General features: G+C 41.9%; 1 protein-coding gene across 3 annotated transcripts in view; it reads left to right on the forward strand.

Annotated features, from left to right (window-relative positions):
• The window catches only part of nckap5l (NCK-associated protein 5-like), an 83749-nt gene that overhangs the window by 54072 nt on the left and 10452 nt on the right, over positions 1 to 19225 (forward strand). For all 3 annotated transcript variants that reach the window (XM_057857748.1, XM_057857730.1, XM_057857740.1), the window contains 5 exons: positions 2366 to 2434; positions 2499 to 2537; positions 2598 to 2717; positions 10526 to 10618; positions 16578 to 19219. In XM_057857748.1, the coding sequence (XP_057713731.1) occupies positions 2366 to 2434; positions 2499 to 2537; positions 2598 to 2717; positions 10526 to 10618; positions 16578 to 19219 (2963 nt within the window). The remainder of the gene's footprint in view (positions 1 to 2365; positions 2435 to 2498; positions 2538 to 2597; positions 2718 to 10525; positions 10619 to 16577; positions 19220 to 19225) is intronic.

Here is a 19225-nt window from a genome sequence, read left to right on the forward strand (position 1 = left end):
ATTCAATTCAAATAGTTTTTGTGCACTGAAACTGTTCCACCTCCATAAATTTGGACCTGTGCAACATGGCTTATGAAAAGATCCTTATTTTTTAAGCTTGAAAAAGATCAAGCAACTGCAGTTTGAAAGGTACAGAAGTCTAGGAAATTCCAAGATTTTACATTCATATAAGAATGGGGTCTCAAACTTGCAGCCCAAGGGCCAGTTGGGGCACAAGGTAAGATATTTTGCGGCCCCCGTTTGACATTCAATTTTGTGATGGGTAATAAAAAAAAAAAATTAAATGAATGAATTAATTGAAGCATCAAAAATATATATAAATTGATGCACACTAAATAATCCATGAATGACATGATACATGCTTGTGGAAATAATGGGGGTGTCATTTAGAGCCATGTTAGGGCCTCAAAACCGTCGTATAAGACAGTATTGGCACTAGTATTAGCACACATAGAGGGAGCCGGGCAGTTGTGGTCTGTCCCTTTGTAAACCATTTATTGTCTGGCTGTGTTCCAAACCCACACAGCAAACACTTTAATACAGGCTGAAGTCAAGTTGCCACTTAAGTAGTTGTTTTTCTTCTTGTTGTTCTTATGGACAACAATTTTTAAGTACTACAACCCCTAGCAAAGAGTATGGAATCACCAGTCTCGGACGAGCACTCATTTTATCATGTAGAACAAACTCAGATAAAAAGCTAGAAAAAAATAATGAATTAGTTCTAAAGTGCAACTCTTTAGCATTCAGAAACACTAAAAGAAATGAATAAAAAACATTGTGGTGGTCAGTAAATGATACTTTAATAGAGCAAGTGCAGGGAAATATATATGAAATCACTCCATTCTGAGGAAAACAAATATTGAATCATCAGAAACAAACAAAGAAATAACAATCAAAACTCATCTTTAGTATTTAGTAGCACCACCTCTGGCTTTTATGACAGCTTGCAGTCTCTGAGTAATGGACTTGATGAGTATTCTTCCTCAATTTGGTGCCAACTTTCCTTGATTGCAGTTGCCAGATCATCCTTGCAGGTCGGAGCCTTGCTGTGGACCTTTTTTTTTTTTTTTTTTTTTTTTTTCCAATTTCCACCACAAGTTTTCAATAGGGTTGAGTTCTGGGCTATTTACAGGCCATGACATTGACTGGATGACTCTTCCTCCAAGGAATGCTTTAACAGTTTTAGTTCTGTGGCATGATGCATTGTCATCTTGGAAAATGACAAACATATTTTCAATTGAAAGAATAAGAAAGCAGCCTAAAATTTCATGTAAACTTGTGCATTTTTTGAAGATTTAACCACAGCAATCTCCCCAGTGCCTTTGCCTGACATGCAGTTGCATATTATCAAGGACTGAGGGAATTTTGATGTTTCTTCAGGCAGTCATCTTTGTAAATCTCACTGGAACCGCACCAAACAAAAGTTCCAGCATCATCACCTTGTCAAGAGTCAAGAATCTGCATTGGGCTGCATTCATCAAATATTTTAGTAGTCGATTAATCTACCAACTATTTAGTAAGAACATTTAATGCATTGCAGAATAAATTTTAGGAGATGTAAAACATAAGCTTGCTAAGTTACACGTTTAAAAGAGCAATAAACATGAATACAAAACAAAATTCTTGTGTTTTTTCAAACGATGTAGAATTGCACTTTCATTAAAAAAAAATTTAAAATCACTGAGCTTACCCTCAAACGGTATTAAAAAAATTAATAAATGAGGCTTTAAATACAGCAAAAGAACAATTGGCTAACTTGCGTTGCAAAAATCCGCTACCTTAAATGCTATAAAATGCTAACTTATTTATACAACGCTCTTAACAAATTTTTCAAACACATTCCCTCAAAAAAAAAGGTTAAATTTACCTATAATCTAAATTACGAATGCATAAAAAACATATCAGCTCAAACAAAAAACTTACTTTATGTTGGTCAAAATTGGTAGCAGCTGGATACAGTCATGTTAGACGGGTTATGGCATAATCACTGTTGCCACTGGAGGGCGGTGTATCCACCCAAATCAATAAAACTAAATGCAAACACTTTCAAAACAAACCATCACGACACCAATCTTATTAAACGAATACTCGAAACAGCAAAATTTGATTTGAATCTGATTTTTTTCTTAATCGAATTACTTGAGTTAATCGATTAATCGTCGCAGCATGTCTTGAGTCAGCCAGTAGAGGGTATACTCGAGCTTTGTCGCAGCCGTCAGCCTGTCGTGAGCTGTACCACACTCATGCTTCTTTTGTATATAAATGAAAATGGTTTTCCAGGCTTGCAAGTTGCAAAGTAGTCATAGTAAAAATAACGTTTTTTTTTTTACAATCTGTCTGACATGTTTTGTCCTTATTTTCACAGGCAGAAAACTCGGCCCTGATATTGGCTAACGAGAGTCAGAGAGAAGCCTACGAGAGATGCCTGGATGAGGTGACATCATGAAGAAAACCCAATGTCAAATGGACAGTACAGTAAAGAATGTTTTTGCTTCCAGGTGGCCAACCACGTGGTGCAAGCTCTGCTCAATCAGAAGGTAGCGTCCTTCTCACTTTTACTTTTGCACATCTCAGTCGTCTGTTATGTTTGTGAGCAGGATCTGAGGGAAGAGTGTATCAAGTTGAAGATGTTGGTGTTTGACCTGGAGAAACAGAACCGAGCACTTTGTGAGCTATTTCAACAGAAGCTGCCCCATCATCCCACTGCTCACTACCAGGTGACTCGATGTGGATTTTGTGTTCATGTACTTTAATTTTTGAACTTTAAGGTGCATCTGACTATAAGCTGCCAATTAGCGTCTAAGCTAAGTAGGGCTGCAGCTATCGAATATTTTAGTAATCGACTGAAAATTCTATCGATTAATCGAGTAATCGGATAAAACATATATTTTTAGGTGAAGAGCAATTATTAATATACATGAGAAAACAAGACATTTCATCTAATATTGAACCATTTTCAGTCAATCAATGTCTTTATTTTCGATGTACGTTGTTGAAAACAGCCAACAATTGCATCTCAGATGTAACTAGAATAAAAAAAAGACTAATTCACTGCTTTCACTCCAAAAACTTTTAGATCTTATTAAAATATATATATATATATATATATATATATATATATATATATATTTCTTACCTAAAAATGCCATTACGCTTGATAACACACATCACTTAAAAGTTAGGATTTTTTGCCCCACGAGTTTCAATTGAATTTCTATTTGCGTCAAGCCATTTTTAAGTTCTAGTTAAGTTTTAAGTTAGTCTAAACTGTAAGTCCTGATAGGATTGTGAGTTTTTGCAGTGTTCAAAATAAATGTATGATACAGGCTGTATTGGAGCACATTAGGGACCAGTGCTACTTGGTGTTTTATCCAGCAATGACTACTGAGCTAAAATTGATAGTTAGCGTTATTAAGTTTTTATTTTACACCCTCATCACTCCACAACGCTATGTTATGTTAAAGCCTGTATGTAAGACACGTGAGCCACGCATCGACAGTGGTCGTAATTAATAGAAACCTAGCCCTCCGCAGGGCTAACGTTACGCGAACTAGTGATAGTAACGTTAATCTTATTTATTAGCGCTTAGCGCTCTACTGCTTTAAGATGGCGGCTGTTTACTAACGCCACAGACGCTTTCATTTCGCATGTAGTTAAACATACATGTGATCTCTATGAGACGCATCAGACGCTACCTGCTACCAACGTAGCATCATTCGGGCTAGTTTTTAGCAACGTCGGCGTCGTTTGTAGCGGCTGTCGGCTGCAGTAAGTTTTTTTGTTTTTTGTTTTTTTTGCTTCTTCCTCTACGCACGTGACATGAGCACGTTGTCCCGCATTAAAAGTAGTCCGAGCAAAACGTGATGCTTAGAGCTGTCAAAATACACGATTACTCGAGATGAATAGAATTACTCGGATCAGTTTTTAAACTCGAGTTACTCGAGTATTCGTTTAAGCTCTAAAGCTAAGGAATTAATTGAATTAGCTGCGGCAAACGGAGGGTACTGAATCGCTCGATAACATAGGGATGTCCCAACAACTATAACGAACATAGCACAAACAAATTCGGGTCCATTTTGCAGTAAATGAGGGGCTGAGAGTGACGTAATCACTAGAGGTGTGCATCGGCACTGCCCTCAGGATTCGATTCGATTACGATTCGGAGGGCCACGATTCGATTCAGAGGGTCTTGATTCGATTTGGTTCGATTCGGCAATGCATCGCGATGCATTAAATCCTGGGATGCATTAAAATTCTAAAGCAAAGCATATTTTTCGTGAATCATGAGGCAACACAAGCGGTCAGACATTAAACAACTTTTTATTGACTCTTGTGTCACTCCTGGTTGAAGTCAAATGAAAATAGTATACTTTCAGATATTTTTTTTTTTTTTAAAAACAGATCACAGCATTTAATTAGTGCTTTGAATGAGACCAGGGCTTTCTCTTTTTTCCACACACAGTAGCAGCCTTTCACACAGTGCAACATCTGAACTCCTGTGCAAAATCAGTAATAACAGTCACTGTGTTTTAGTCACAACGACCCATCAATAAAAATATTCAAGTAAATATTAAAGAAAACGACAAAGAAAATATTGTAGTGCAGCAGCATCTTTATTGCAATATCAATCCAGGGATCAGTTCAGTTGCAAACAAAACATCAACTAAATTGCAATGTACTGTAGAACAAAAGTAAAATGTAGGCCTAGCCCACTATATATGTGCAATAGAGGTTAGATCGGGCCTAAAACATCCAGCCCGACGCCGACACGGCCCGCTGGTATTGAAGCCCGACCCGGCCCGAGCCCGATCAATTAACTAGATTTGCAGGCCCAGCCCGAAAAACCCGAATTTTTTTGTTGTTGTTGTTGTCGGAGTGACACGGGGAAAAAAATGCAGCAGCAATTTATTTTACAGGAGGAGGGTGGGAGTTGTAGTCCTAATCAGTGGCGGACTTGGCAATTTTGGGGCCTAAGGCGAAGATATCCAGGGGCCCTCTTCATGGGTCAGGGGGTAAAAAGGTGAGAAGGGTGTGGAGGAAATATGTTCCGGTACACTAGGGCTGTCCTAAATGACAAATTTTCTCCTGATTAGTCAGCAGACTAGTTTTACGATTAGTCAACTAATCTAATAATTTTCTTTTTTTTTTTTTTTTTACTAATTTAGCAATAAAAATTTTGTTGACGTTATTGAATCACCAAACCCATTTTGGAACATTTAAATTCTTTATTAAAGTACAAATAATCATGTAAATAACAATAATTAATCACAAATAAACAACGAGGTTAAATGCTGATAGCATTTACTAGTGCAAAAGAATGGAAAGTAAACAGATTCAGAACACTGACTTTGCCTTTCCAACATTATTCAAAACAATTCTTAAAAAAAATTCTAACATTATTATTATAGCATATTACTATATATAATAGTAGTATAATAATTACAATAATTATTCATTGCCAATCATATTTGTCATAAAGAGTCATTTGAAAGCTATTCATAGTGTAAAATCTGCATTCTGTATTTACTCAACATATTATATTATTAATTCTGAAGTATGTGGGATTAACTCCAGAAATCGTTATTTATATGACGAACATGACGTGCTTTTATTTTGAAATGTTCACTGGAGGTACGCTCGCTAAGCCGGTAACCGAAAGCTTTACACTCCGTAAAAAAACATTCTTCGCCATTGCTTGTAGTGTCACTAGTAGATTTAATTTTTTTTCGTTAGCAAATGATGTTAACCAGCTGTTGAGTGTTATTGTATGACTCATTGGAACTGTACTGCATTGTTTCGCCACAGGGTGTGCTGTCGTGTATTATTTGTTCGGTGTGAAGAAGAAGAAGAAGAAAGTTAAAAGAGGCATTAGCGGTCTGTTCTCAACTTCTCCCTCACTGAACTTTGGCTCTCATGGAGAGCACGTTCGCTCATGTGTTCAAAATAAACGATAGCCGACGTGCAAAGTAGCAAGTGAGCTGTAAAAATAGCGAGCTTAGTGGCGTGAAAAACGCGGGAGAGCTAAGTGAAGCTAACAAACAGCTAAGCGGAGCTAAGCGGAGCTAAGCGGAGCTAAGCGAAGCTAAACTGAACTAAGCGAAGCTAAACGGTGTAAATGAAGCTAAGCCACTGATAACTCAGTCCGTCATCGTGAAACAGTCCATTGTAGTGCGTGTGTGTGGGGGAGAGATAATACAAATGCAGCATTCAAATGGCTTTCTTTTTTGTTTTGTTATGTGTTTGTTTGGTATGCTGACATAATTATACATGACGAATAGTTGGGGGTGCTGCTGGCTCCGGTGACCCAAGCTCTTTCTCATCGGGGCAAGGGCAGCTGGTTGGGGGCCCCCTACTGGTTGGGGGCCTAAGGCGATTGCCTACTTTGCTGAATAGTAGATCCGCCTATGGTCCTAATGTGTACTTCTGTGAAATGTAGTCTACAAGTGCAGGGAAATATATATGGAATCAATCCATTCTGAGGAAAAAAACTATGGAATCATGAGAAACAAACAAATAACAATTAACCCTTTCACGCATGACGGTCACTGCAGTAGACAGCTATTAAAACATCATTTTCAAGTATTAGAATAGGTTTTGATGGCAGTGTTGCTTATAAGCCTCTAAAGTGGACGCCTGAGAATCCATCCAACACTGCTTCGTGTGGTCAACCTTTGTAACTGCAGAATAAATGTGTCAACATCAAAGTTGGCTGCCAGGAATGAAAACATGCCTAGCACCTCTGGGATTTCTGTTCAATTCTTCTACAGTAGGAGACTCCTGCAGGTAAAAAAAATATTTTTACATCAAGTAACACCTTATAATCACCATAGTTGTGAAAATTTCCAAGTATTGATTTTAGATTGGGAGGAAATTGCAATTTTTCAGATGTCCATCGAAGTGGACTGCATGCAATTACTGAACAGTATGTCACTCTTGACAATGCTTTATCTGAAGTAGTTTTCTTTTGTATAAATCAACATTTTTTGCTATTAGATTGCAAGCTGCATTCTATATATCAATATGTGTGTTTTGTGCATTTTTCATTATGAGCAACAGGCACAATTCACATTTTACAGGCTAGTGCTGGGCGTGCCAGGCCCAGCCAGGCCTACAGAATTGTGGAGGAACTGCCTCCTGATTCTGAAAATTCACAGTACATTGACAGCAGTGATGAAGAGTGGTTGCCAAGTAAAAAAAACTCTAGATCAATGTGAAAGTGCTTCTGAGGAGGAAGGACCGAATGCAGAGGATGTGGAGGACGAAAGCCCTGATGAGATGGCAGCAGAACCTGATTTGAAAGCAGAGAGACCTGTTGACACACCAGCACCACTTGCCACAGCAAAGAAAACACAACAAAAACGATACATCTGGAAAGTAAAGCACAATACATGTGAGGGTGTGTTACCTGACTTCTTGGGAAAGTGGAGTCTAAATGTTAACGCAACTGAGCCCCTGAAATTCTTCTTGCACCTCTTCCCAGAAGAACTCATAGATGATATGACATACCACACCAACCTCCATACCCTCCAGAAGGGAAGGGAGAACCTGAATGCGACAGCAAAAGAAATGAAGATGTTCCTCGGGATAAACTTAGTCATGTCCTACATCCGCTACCCACGGAGACGGACGTATTGGTCATCTGAACAGGGACTTCGTTTACATTTGATTGCTGATGCCATGGCAGTGAACCATTTTGAGGACATTTTCCAATACCTTCACTTTACAGACACCTCCTCAGTGGATCCAGGACACGATAAACTGTTCCGAATGAAACCAGTGCTAGATACTCTTCAAGCAATTTTCCTCTCTGCTGTGGATCCTGAAGAGTTTCAAGTCATAGATGATATGATCATGCCCTTCAAAGGCAAATTGTCTATCAAGCAATACATCCCCAAAAAAACAAAACCCTGGGGTGTGAAAATTTGGGAAAGATCAGGGGCTTCAGGATACATGTACCGCTTTGAAGTGTACAGGGGTAGAGCCAGCACAGGTGCAGTCAGCGAATTGGGTATGGCTGCAGACGTCATCTTGCGCCTCTGTGATGACATCCAATTCAAGAACCACAAGGTGTTTTTTGATAGCTATTTTTGTGGCATTCCACTGATTACTGTCTTGAAAGGAACAGGGCATCTATAGCACTGGCACATGCCAGGTCAACAGGCTTCAGGGGGCACGAAACTCAGGAGTGCAACAGAACTCAAAGAAGAAGGAAGAGGAGCTATCCCTGTTGTCACCAATGGTGAAGATGCCACTGTCACATGTTGGCTTGACACTTCACGTATTCACATGGCCTCGTCCTGTCTTGGCAAGCACCCGACGGATGTTGCACAGAGATGGTCCAAGAAAGATAAGAAGATCATCACCACTGACAGGCCATTTGCAGTGAAGGATAAACGATTATATGGGAGGGGTTGACCTGATGGACCAAATGGTGGCAATGTATCCCCACAGACACAAGAACAAACGCTGGTACATCAGAATGTTCTTCCACTTCCTCGATGTAACTGTTGTGAATGCCTGGCATCTCCTCATATTCTCTGGATTGGAGGAGGGTGGTCTTCTGCCTTTCAAGGCATCAGTGGCTCGTTCATTGATGAATTCAGGCACTGTCCGCAAAAGGGGGAGACCAAGTGACACTTCCCCACCACCTCTTCCTGTGAAGCGCAAACATGCATCCAAGGTACCCCTGGAGGTCAGGCTTGGTCCTGGAAATCAGTGGCCCCAGCTGAACAACATAAAAGATGCCCAAAGATGCCAAGACCCTGCATGCACACGAAAAACGAAGTACAGCTGCATGTGTTGCAATTTGGCTGTATGTCCTGAGTACATGGCAAATTTTCACACGAGATGGTGAACTGGTCAAGTACTGGAAGTACATAAGCATGCAGCGTTGTAGCAGGGTTGTAGCACCTCACCTGTGGCCTAGCCTTAACCTTTTGAGGTTGTCAGTTGATGCACTACAATTTGTGTAGTTTGTTAGTTGAAGCACTGCAGTTTGTTTAGTTTTGTCAATTGAAGCACTGAAGGTTGCTTAGTTTCGCACTTAAAACACTGTAGTTCATTTTTCTGTGAAAAAGAAGAGCCCAGAATGGTGTATTGAAAGGAGCAAAATATTTTGAAAAATATTTATAGTTTTTGCATAATTCAATAAACATTGAAAGTTATATCACTTGATCTTCGTTGATTTTTTTTCATATTTTAGTTAATATCCACAAACGCATGCTGTCCACCAATGTGGACATGTTCATAACTCCTTGAAAATTTGGTGTATAAAAACAGAACCAAATCAGTTCTTATTTTTATGTCTAAAAACACATAAAAACACTTAGTAATATTTTTTTTACTCAATATATCATGGGTCATGCATGAAAGGGTTAAAACACATCTCAAGTATTTAGTAGCACCACCTCTGGCTTTTATGACAGCTTGCAGTCTGTGAGGCATGGACTCGATGAGTATTCTTCATCAATTTGGTGCCAACTCTCTTTGATTGCAGTTGCCAGATCATTCTTGCAGGTCGGAAGCTTGCTGTGGACCATTTTTTTTCCAATTTCCACCACAGGTTTTCAATAGGGTTGAGATCTGGGCTATTTGCAGGCCATGACATTGACTGGATGAGTCTTTCTCCTAGGAATGCTTGAACAGTTTTAGCTCTGTGGCATGATGCATTGTCATCTTGGAAAATGGCATATTTTTAATTGAAGGGATAAGAAAGCTATCTAAAATTTCAATGTAAACTTGTCCATCTACTCAGTGCCTTTGCCTTACATGCAGCCCCGTGTCTTCAAGGCCTGAGGGAATTTTGATGTTTTCTTCAGGCAGTCATCTTTGTAAATCTCACTGGAACAGCACCAAACTAAAGTTCCAGCATTATCATCTTGTCAAGAATCTGCATTGAACAAGGTGTTAAGAGTCAAGAATCTGCATTGGACTCTATTGGCTCTATAAAAGTAACATTTACTGACCACCACATTGTTTTTTTTATTCATTTCTTTTAGTGTTTCTGAATGCTAAAGAGTTGCTCTTTTGAACTAATGCATTATTTTTTTTCAAGCTTTTTGTCTGAGTTTGTTCTACATGATAAAATGTCTGAGTGAGTGCTCGTCCGAGACTGGTGATTCGATAGTTTTTGCTAGGGTTTGTGTTTGCTGTCATGCTGTGGCTTCTTGTAGTCGTGTTGCAGTCCATTTGCATTCGCGTTGTGGCAACTGGGGTTCGTGCTTTTGCAATTGGGGATCGTGTTGTGGCAGTTTGCATTTGCGCTTTTTTCCGTCGCAAAGCGTTTGAAATTGGGGTTCATGGTTTTTTCTTTTTGCAAAGTGTTTGGATTTTGCATTTCACCTGGCAACTCTCGGCCGCCGTACAAAATGGTTTGGACGTCTGTTGCCGTCAATGGCGGAGAAAAAAGTTTGGACACCCCTGGCATAAATAGTTCACAAACGATAACATAAATTTGTGGAATGGCGCTTGTGTTTGTAGCAAAAGACCATTTCTATAGAGCTCACTCGCGTCTGTCTTCCTCCAGGTCCAGGCGGGGCCCCTCCTCGACTACAATGCAGCGCTGCACAATGACTCCGCCAAGCATTTGGAGGCAGCTCAGAGCGAAGCACAAGCCAAGGTGATTATCGCGACCGAAGCAACAACATGAAAGCTTTGACATTTGCTTTTCTATTGTAAATGACGTGGCACTCCTTTCCTGAAAGTTTTGGATTTGAAAATAAGGGACATTTTTTCAGCGATTGCTATCCCACCACCCCAAACCAAGCTTCAGTATCCCTTACATTTTAAGATGAGACTACAAGATACCTAGAACAAAAATAAAAACTTGTCAACAGCTTACTAATTACTAATTACCTAGGTGGTCGAAATCTGATAGGACCATCTTTGTTGATCTTAAATACTGTGAAGTAGGAGTGGGAACCTCAGGGCACCTCACGATACGATACGATTCGCGATACAAGGCTCACGATAACGATTATATCACGATACGGTGATTATCGATATATTGGTCAGAAATTGGATACATGACATTCTACGATACAACTGTTGAAACGAAAAGAAAAAAAAAAGATATTTAAAAATAGAAAAAATACTGCTTAAGTCATGTATTAAACAGTGACACATTTTCTGTGCAACATTGCTGTAAAATATAAATCTACTGCAAATTGTGCCCCTGCACATATAGAGGAAACCAACCACGACCACTGACATCGCTTGGAGAGATCATGATGAATGGCACCCTTAATTTCTTTAAAGTTTTAAATCTTTAAAAAAAAAAAAAAAGTGCCGTAGGTGTCAGCAGTTGAGCTTGGAGTGGGGCAATGATAAAATTGGTGGGTCTTTTCTTCGTATATGACCTTTGTTGCTTGGTTTGAGCACTCCCACTATCTGCTTCAGCATTTAAGATGTCAGACTTGCTCAGTCACAGTCTTCCTCACCTTAAAAACAACAAAATAAAACAAAAATTATTAGCTACTTCATAGCTTTTGAGTTGAAATCCTGATTTTTTTGTGTTGGAAGTATTGAATTTAAAAAAAAAAAATGAATTGAATGTATAGAAATTAAAAATTCTATAATTACCTATTTTTAATATGTAGGCTAAATTAATTATCATGCACATCACTATATATCTTGGAACCTATTCAAACCATTTTTATAGCTTATTGTATCAAAATGACAGTAATAACAGTTTGTGTTGTAAACTAGATGGAAAGTGGTTCTCAAATAATATCAAATAAATCGGTAAATTTATGTGGGCTTGTTCGATATTCATTTTCATCCAGTTTAGGGTTCTTGGTTTATTTTATATCATTCAACACCAAATGTCATCAAAATAATGCATGTAAATTAAAAAGTCAATTACATTGCAAAACTTTCTTACCTCAAGTGATAAAAGCGAAGCTCACAAACTCCGGTGTCCACAACGTCACCAGCTGCCAGTGAAACCTATTTTTCTTAGACAATTCTTGCATACAGCAAAGTCCTTGTTCACCTTACTTCCTTTCTTGTTGGTGTAAAATCTAAAGTGTGTCCCCATGTGTGATTTGTAGCAATATTTTTCTCATTTTTTCCTCCACCGTTCTCACGGAGCTTTTTTATTTTTTCAACCCACTTGGAGCTTCCTCTCTTCTTCTCTAGACAACTTGTGCGCACTTTACCCTCACCGCCACTCCCGAGCGCCCCTAGTGGACCGCCAAGGAATTGCTCAACAAACATTGAGCAGTTTACAGCATCCATACGCCATTGTATGGCCAATATGTTAAATAAAAGTATCGATACTTGGCGGGAGCATATCGATAACCAATCGGGTTGCAAAATATCGCGATATATCGCTGTATCGAGATATTGTCACACTCTTACTGTGAACATCACTGTCTGTTCCCCATCCTGTTTCTCTTTAGGAAAGTCAATTCGCCATCTCATTATTCGAGAACTTTTAATCTTTACTTTTTTTTAATTTTTTTTTTAACTTAATGAACAACTGATTTTATCTTTATTATGTGATAATTAGGGCTGTCAAACGATTAAAATTTTTCATCGAGTTAATTACAGCTGAAAAATTAATTAATCGTAATTAATCGCAATTCAAACCATCTGTAAAAGTTGTTTGCCATATTTTTCTGTAAATTATTGTTAGAATGGAAAGATAAGACACAAGACGGATATATACATTCAACATAAGTACTGTATTTGTTTATTTTAACAATAAATCAACAAGATGGCATTAACATTCTGTTAAAGCGATCCATGGATAGAAAGACTTGTAGTTCCTAAAAGATAAATGTTAGTACAAGTTATAGAAATTTTATATTAAAACCCCTCTTAATGTTTTCGTTTTATTCACATTTGTAAAATTTTCAATCAAAGAATAAACTAGCAGCTCGCCATTGTTGATGTCAATAATTACACCATGCTCACTCATTTAGCTGAAAGCCGTAAAATCATTTGGACCCAAGCGCCAGCAGAGGGCGCCAAACACCAAAAAAAAACAAGTAACAAGCGGACATTACACTACTGTTATTTTAATCTGTTTGAGTGGGGCATATGCATTTATTGCGTCAAATATTTTAACGTGATTAATTTAAAAAATTAATTACCGCCCGTTAAAGCGATAATTTTGACAGCCCTACCAAAAACGTATGAATACGCTCTATTTTTACTTGTTTCAGTGTCCCAAAGACATATTTATACATCTTCTACGTTTTCTTTTTCACAAGAGACATCTCTAGGTTCTGATGCAACTTAGCTCCAAAGCACAATGCTGAAAATCCATTTTAAAGCAATAACACTGGCCACTGGAGGGCAGTAGCGCATTTTGTAAGACCCACAACACGATTCAATGGTGATTAATTTAAAAAATTAATTACCGCCCGTTAACGCGATAATTTTGACAGCCCTAGTAATAATCTAATTGTAACATGTATTTGTCACAAGTTTTGATGCATTTTTATGCATTATGGGAAAGAGGGATAAAATACAGCTGTTTCCCGGCCAAAACGGGACACTTGACAGCTATGACTTAAAGGTTTTTGTAATACTGATAGACAGCTACAGTGCTGGCAAAAGTATTGGCACCCCTGCAATTCTGTCAGATAATGCTCAATTTCTCCCAAAAAATGATTGCAGTTACAAATGCTTTGGTAGTAATATCGTCATTTATTTTGCTTGCAATGAAAAAACACAAAAGAGAATGGGAAAAAAAAAAGAAATCATTATCATTTTACGCAAAACTTCAAAAATGGGCCAGACAAAAGTATTGGCACCCTTTGAACGATCATGTGATGCTTCTCTAATTTGTGTAATTAACAGCATCTGTTACTTACCTGTGGCACATAACAGGTGGTGACAAAAACTAAATCACACTTGCAGCCAGTTAAAATGGGTTAAAGTTGACTTAACCTGTCCTGTGTTCTTGTGTGTATCACATGGAGCATGGAGAAAAGAAAGAACTGTCTGAGGACTTGAGAAGCAAAATTGTGAGGAAGCATGGCCAATCTCAAGGTTACAAGTCCATCTCCAAAGACCCAAATGTTTCTGGGTCTACCGTGCGCAGTGTCATCAATAGTTGTAAAGCCCATGGCATTGTGGCTAACCTCCCTAGATGTGGACGGAAAAGAAAAACTGACGAGAGATTTCAACGAAAGATTGTGCGGATGGTGGATAAAGAACCTCAACTATTATCCAAACAAGTTCAAGCTGTCCCACAGTCCGAGGGTACTACAGTGTCAACCTGTACTATCCGTCAGCGTCTGAATGAAAAGGGACTCTATGGTTGGATACCCAGAAAGACCCCACTTCTGACCTAGAGACATACATTGGAGTTTGCCAAAACTTACTTGAGAAAGCCAAAAACGGTTTTCTGGTCAGATGAGACAAAAGTAGAGCTTTTTGGGAAAAAGCATCAACATAGTTTACAGCGGAAAAAAATGAGGCCTTCAAAGAAAAGAACACAGTCCCCACAGTCAAACATGGCGGAGGTTCCCTGATGTTTTGGGGTTGCTTTGCTGTGCATGGCATTATGAAGTCTGAAGACTACCAACAAATTTTGCAGCATAATGTTGGGCCCAGTGTGAGAAAGCTGGGTCTCCTTCAGAGGTCATGGGTCTTCCTATGACCCAAAACACACTTCAAAAAGAACTAGAAAATGGTTTTAGAGAAAGCACTGGAGACTTTTAAAGTGGCCAGACCTGAATCCCATAGAACACCTGTGGAGAGATATGAAAATGGCACCCTTCAAATCTCAGAGACCTGGAGCAGTTGGCCAAAGAAGACTGGCCTAAAATTCCAGCAGAGCATTGAAAGAATCTAATAGGTGGATACTGGAAGCAGTTATTTTGTCTAAAGGTGTAACACTCTGGCCAATCTAATTAGAAAGAGGATTAAACCAATTGGAGGCCGACAGGGGCGGGACAAAACTGTGAGCCAGGTCAATAAAAGGCGCAGGTGACATGAACACAGGAAGCACAGAGCCGGGAGGACGCCAAGCCAAGGCACGACGAGAGGCGGAAGGAATGACCAGGCACGAGAAGGCCCTGTCCGACGTGCCACAATGTGAGACAACCGCAGCGGCAGGGCGACAGGCTCTGCCTCGGCTGTGAGTATCCGAAAATTAGGGTTGGGAATCTCTGGCATGAAGCCGATTCGATATGTATCTAGATACACAGGTTTCGATTCGATTAAAAAAAAAAGATACATTTTTAAGGCCGAGCGATTCGATACGATTCGATACAGTTTAAGTTCGATACAGAGGGAAACCGATATGATAGTAAACATTTGTGTGTGTTCGTACAGTATTTTAAACATATAAAAAAAATTAAAGATCGAATTAAACAACAAAATTTTGTACCAATGTTATGTTTTATTTTTTTATGGAAAAAAATAAAGCTTACTATGTGACCGTCATTTTGTTGGATGGGATTGATAATAAAATAAAGTGCAGTAATTTCATTACTGTATTTCCTGGTGTTTTGAACACAATAGTTAAGTAATTTAAGTGCAAACTTTCAACGTAAACATCTTACAAGCAAAAAATATTGCATTTTAGACAGACGGGTCTATAACCATTACTTTAACCTTATACACAGCGAAGTCTTATGCCTGTGCTTCCACAATTTTTAATTCCTTATTACTGTCTATCTTTTTTGAAGGGCAGATTTTTCTTGAGGAAGATCAACTGATCCGCATGTTCATGTTTAAGTAGACTGTGTTTCGTGGAAACAATATGCCGCCCTTTCCACCATTGAAGTGGGTTCTTTTTCAGGGTTAAAAACTTACGATCTCTGTACCGCTTCACACTAGCTCTGTCCCATGCGAACAGATCTGGCTGCCTTCGTTACTTCAAAGTCCGACTTTTGTTTTTCTTGGGTACTGTTGAAATTAGCCGAATTCTATCTCTACTATCGGTTCATTGAATATTTAATGACTAATTACTGTCGAATGGTAACTTTACTGTCGATACAGCTGTATCTCTCAACTGTAAAACCGGATATCTGGTCGTATCGGTTTATCGTTCTCAAGCTTACCGAAAATGCAACTGTGGCACGCGGAGGAGATCCGGGAACTGCACTGGTGGTCGTTGTTTTTATCATCACAGGCCTGCCGATAGTGGAGAGAGCCCTCAGCAGTGGCAGTCACGAAGGACCTTAGACTCCACCCGATGCGCACACATTCAGTGCCCTTCCCTTATTGTTGGACCATGACATTGTGACCTGGGAAACTGCTCTGGTATCTCCTCAGTCACACGGTGTCGCTCGCCACCTGGGTTCACTCATTTTTACCCCGTAACACTACCATGTATTAGGCTGAGGATGCTAATACTTTTGTCAGGCCCATTTTTGGTTTTGTGTAAAATGGTCATTATTTACTTTTTTTTCCATTCTCTTTTGTGTTCTTTCACTGCAAGCAAAATAAATGAAGATATTACTACTAAAGCATTTGTAATTGTAATCATTTTCTGGGAGAAATTGAGCATTATCTGACAGAATTGCAGGGGTGCCAATACTTTTGGTCAGCACTGTAAATACTCCAAGCTTTTTGTCATACTGACTGATCAAATTTCCTATCTGTTTTGTCTAAAGGGGAACGGCTACCGCACCCAGCACTCCTCCCCGGGCCCCCGAGGCCCTGTAGCCTCCATGGAGGCTCTTTCTCCCTTCTTTAAGAAGAAAGCACACATCCTCGAAGTACTGCGCAAGATGGAGGAGACGGACCCTCTCAAGTTCCACCCGGCCACCTCCAGCTTGTCTTTCTGCGACTACAGTCAGGTGCTCGTGTCCACGGAGGCCGTTTTAGCCTCGGCGGACCCGCTACAATGCAAATCCCAGCAAACGCACCGCCACTGCTCCCGCTCGGACACCGACGCACTCCGACATGTCAACGGGGACGGGGCGGCGATGTGCGAGGGGGGTAACGCGTGTTGTTTACACTGCAAGAGGAGCCCGGATGCAGCACCGCAAGCACGCGCCGCCCAAAGCGGTGGCACGCCCGCATCCTCTTCCGACGAATGTCATGCAAAGAGCCAAACGGCGGAATGTGTCCCGCCCCCTAAACAACGCGGCAAGAATGACTCTCATTCAAAAGCGGCAAACGGTGCCGAAGCTGCTAACCAGAGCCAGGAGGGGGCGCAGCAGGAGCAGGAAACCGAAGAGCTCACCGGCTTCTCCCCGGTCCCGCAGGTTCCCGCTTCAGAAGGCGAGGCGGGCGATGCCGCGCCGCACCACTCGGACGAATCCTCCTTGGAACCGGAGACGGTGCGGGCGGACGCCTCCGTGAGCCCCAGCCCCTCCTGCCTCAGCGACGTCAAAGCCGCCGCCATCAACTCGCCATCCAAACTTCTCAAGTTCCTGAAGATTCCCTCCATAGGGGACAAGTGTCAGGCCTCAAATCCCGTCGTGAGACTGAGCCCCCAACTCACCCGTAGCTCCAGAATCCCTTGTCGAACGAACACCTACGAGGTGTACCACTCTCCCGTCCCCACCCGTCGAGCCACCACCACGGAGCGGTGCAGGCAGCCGCCACCGCCGCCCACGAGGTCCGAGTCTTACCCTGCCACGCACACGTCCCCTCAACAACCTGAGGACGCCTGCCCCCCGCCTGCTAAAGGCAGCTTCTCCGCATCCAAAACAAAGACTGTCGCACCCTCCTCCTCCCCCAAAGTAGCAGACAGTGTCCCGCTCTATGAAAACATATGCGATTTGTCCACCAAACCACGAGCAGAGGAGCCTATCCACGCTCTGGAGAAAAGAACCACTCTTCCAGCGCCAACAAAAAACAACGTCGGCGAAAGAAAACTGGTGAAATCCCTCCCCGAAAGCGTCCTAGCTGCGACTGCCCAACAAAAGGTGTCGTCATCCTCTGCATCAGAGTCCTCGTCGGAGGACGAAGAGGATTCCTACAGTTCGGTGTGGGTCAACCACCAGGGCCCGCCCGACTCAACGACTCAGTGCGGATCCGAGTACTCTCAAAACCGAGAGGAGGCGGGCACGCAGAACTGCGAGGCGACTAGGCCACCGCCCCCGGCCAGAAGAACCGACTCGTCTTCCATTCCCAAGAGGCCCGCGGCAGTGTCCAAGTCTCAAGCGGATTCGAGTCACCACGCGTTCAAAGACAGGCTGGCGGCGCTGGGCAAGCTGAGGAGCTCAGAGGACTTACAAGCGGGCTCGAGGCCGGTAGACGTGGCCAACGAGACCGCCGAGGACAGGAGTAAGACGGCTGAGAGGCACGTCGAACTCTATAAAGAGGAACAGAGACTTTCGAAGTACACGGACTCTTTGGACGGGAAACCTCGAGGTAGCGGCGGAGGTTTGAAGTACCAGGGCGTCTCCCAGCTTTATGAGCAAGGAGGCAAATCTCCCGTTTCTTCCGGTCTGGTTAAGCAGGAGCTCTGCGTGAGCTCTAAGACTAAGATCGGGCTACCGTCGCCGAATGCGGACGCTCCGCAGGTACTGCGAAACAACATCAAGTGTCCCGGCTCGCTATACCTGCCCTACAATGTGAAACCCGGTACTCAAAGTAGCATCAGTCCCAACAAAATCCCTCCAAAATCACCGTCCAAACCTTGCCAGGGTCCTTCCGTCCACAGACCTAGCAAACCCGCAGACGCCCCGCGGTACTCCTCCAAGTCGGCGGAACGAAGCAAAATCGTCTGCAAAGGTAAGAAAAACCCCGTGTACGGCGACAGCCTCCCGCCGCCTCCTCCCAGGCCGCCGACGTCCGAAGGGGAAAAAGCAGCGGCGGCGCCCGGGCCCAGCCCGCAGTCGGCCATTGAGCAGAAGGTGATGAAGGGCATCGAAGAAAACATGCTCAAGCTCCAAGAGCAGGACCGCGGGGCGCAACCCAGTGAGGCCAAGCAGAAAGCGTCCAACGGGATCGCCAGCTGGTTCGGACGCAAGAAAAGCAAGCTTCCCGCACTGAGCCGCAAGACGGACGCCGCCAAAGCCAAAGACGAGAAACGAGAGTGGAAGATAAACATCCCGTCGGTGGGGAAAGAGTCGGTGAAGATGGCCGGCAGGTGTCAAGAAGGAGTGGAAGGCCTGAATATCTCCACGTTGATGGAGAAGGCGGAGGGCCTGCGAAGGGCTCTGGAGGAAGAGAGGGCCTACGTCGAGAGGTCTGGCAGGGGTCACTCGTGCGAGGTGGTGATGGACCAGGCTCAAGGACAGCTGGCCGTCATGTATCGGGGCGGGCGCTCCGACAACTTCATGCAACAGCTGCTGAACAGGTGAAA

This window comes from Corythoichthys intestinalis, chromosome 2 (genome assembly GCF_030265065.1).
Source record: "Corythoichthys intestinalis isolate RoL2023-P3 chromosome 2, ASM3026506v1, whole genome shotgun sequence".
Taxonomy (NCBI): Eukaryota; Metazoa; Chordata; class Actinopteri; order Syngnathiformes; family Syngnathidae; genus Corythoichthys; species Corythoichthys intestinalis.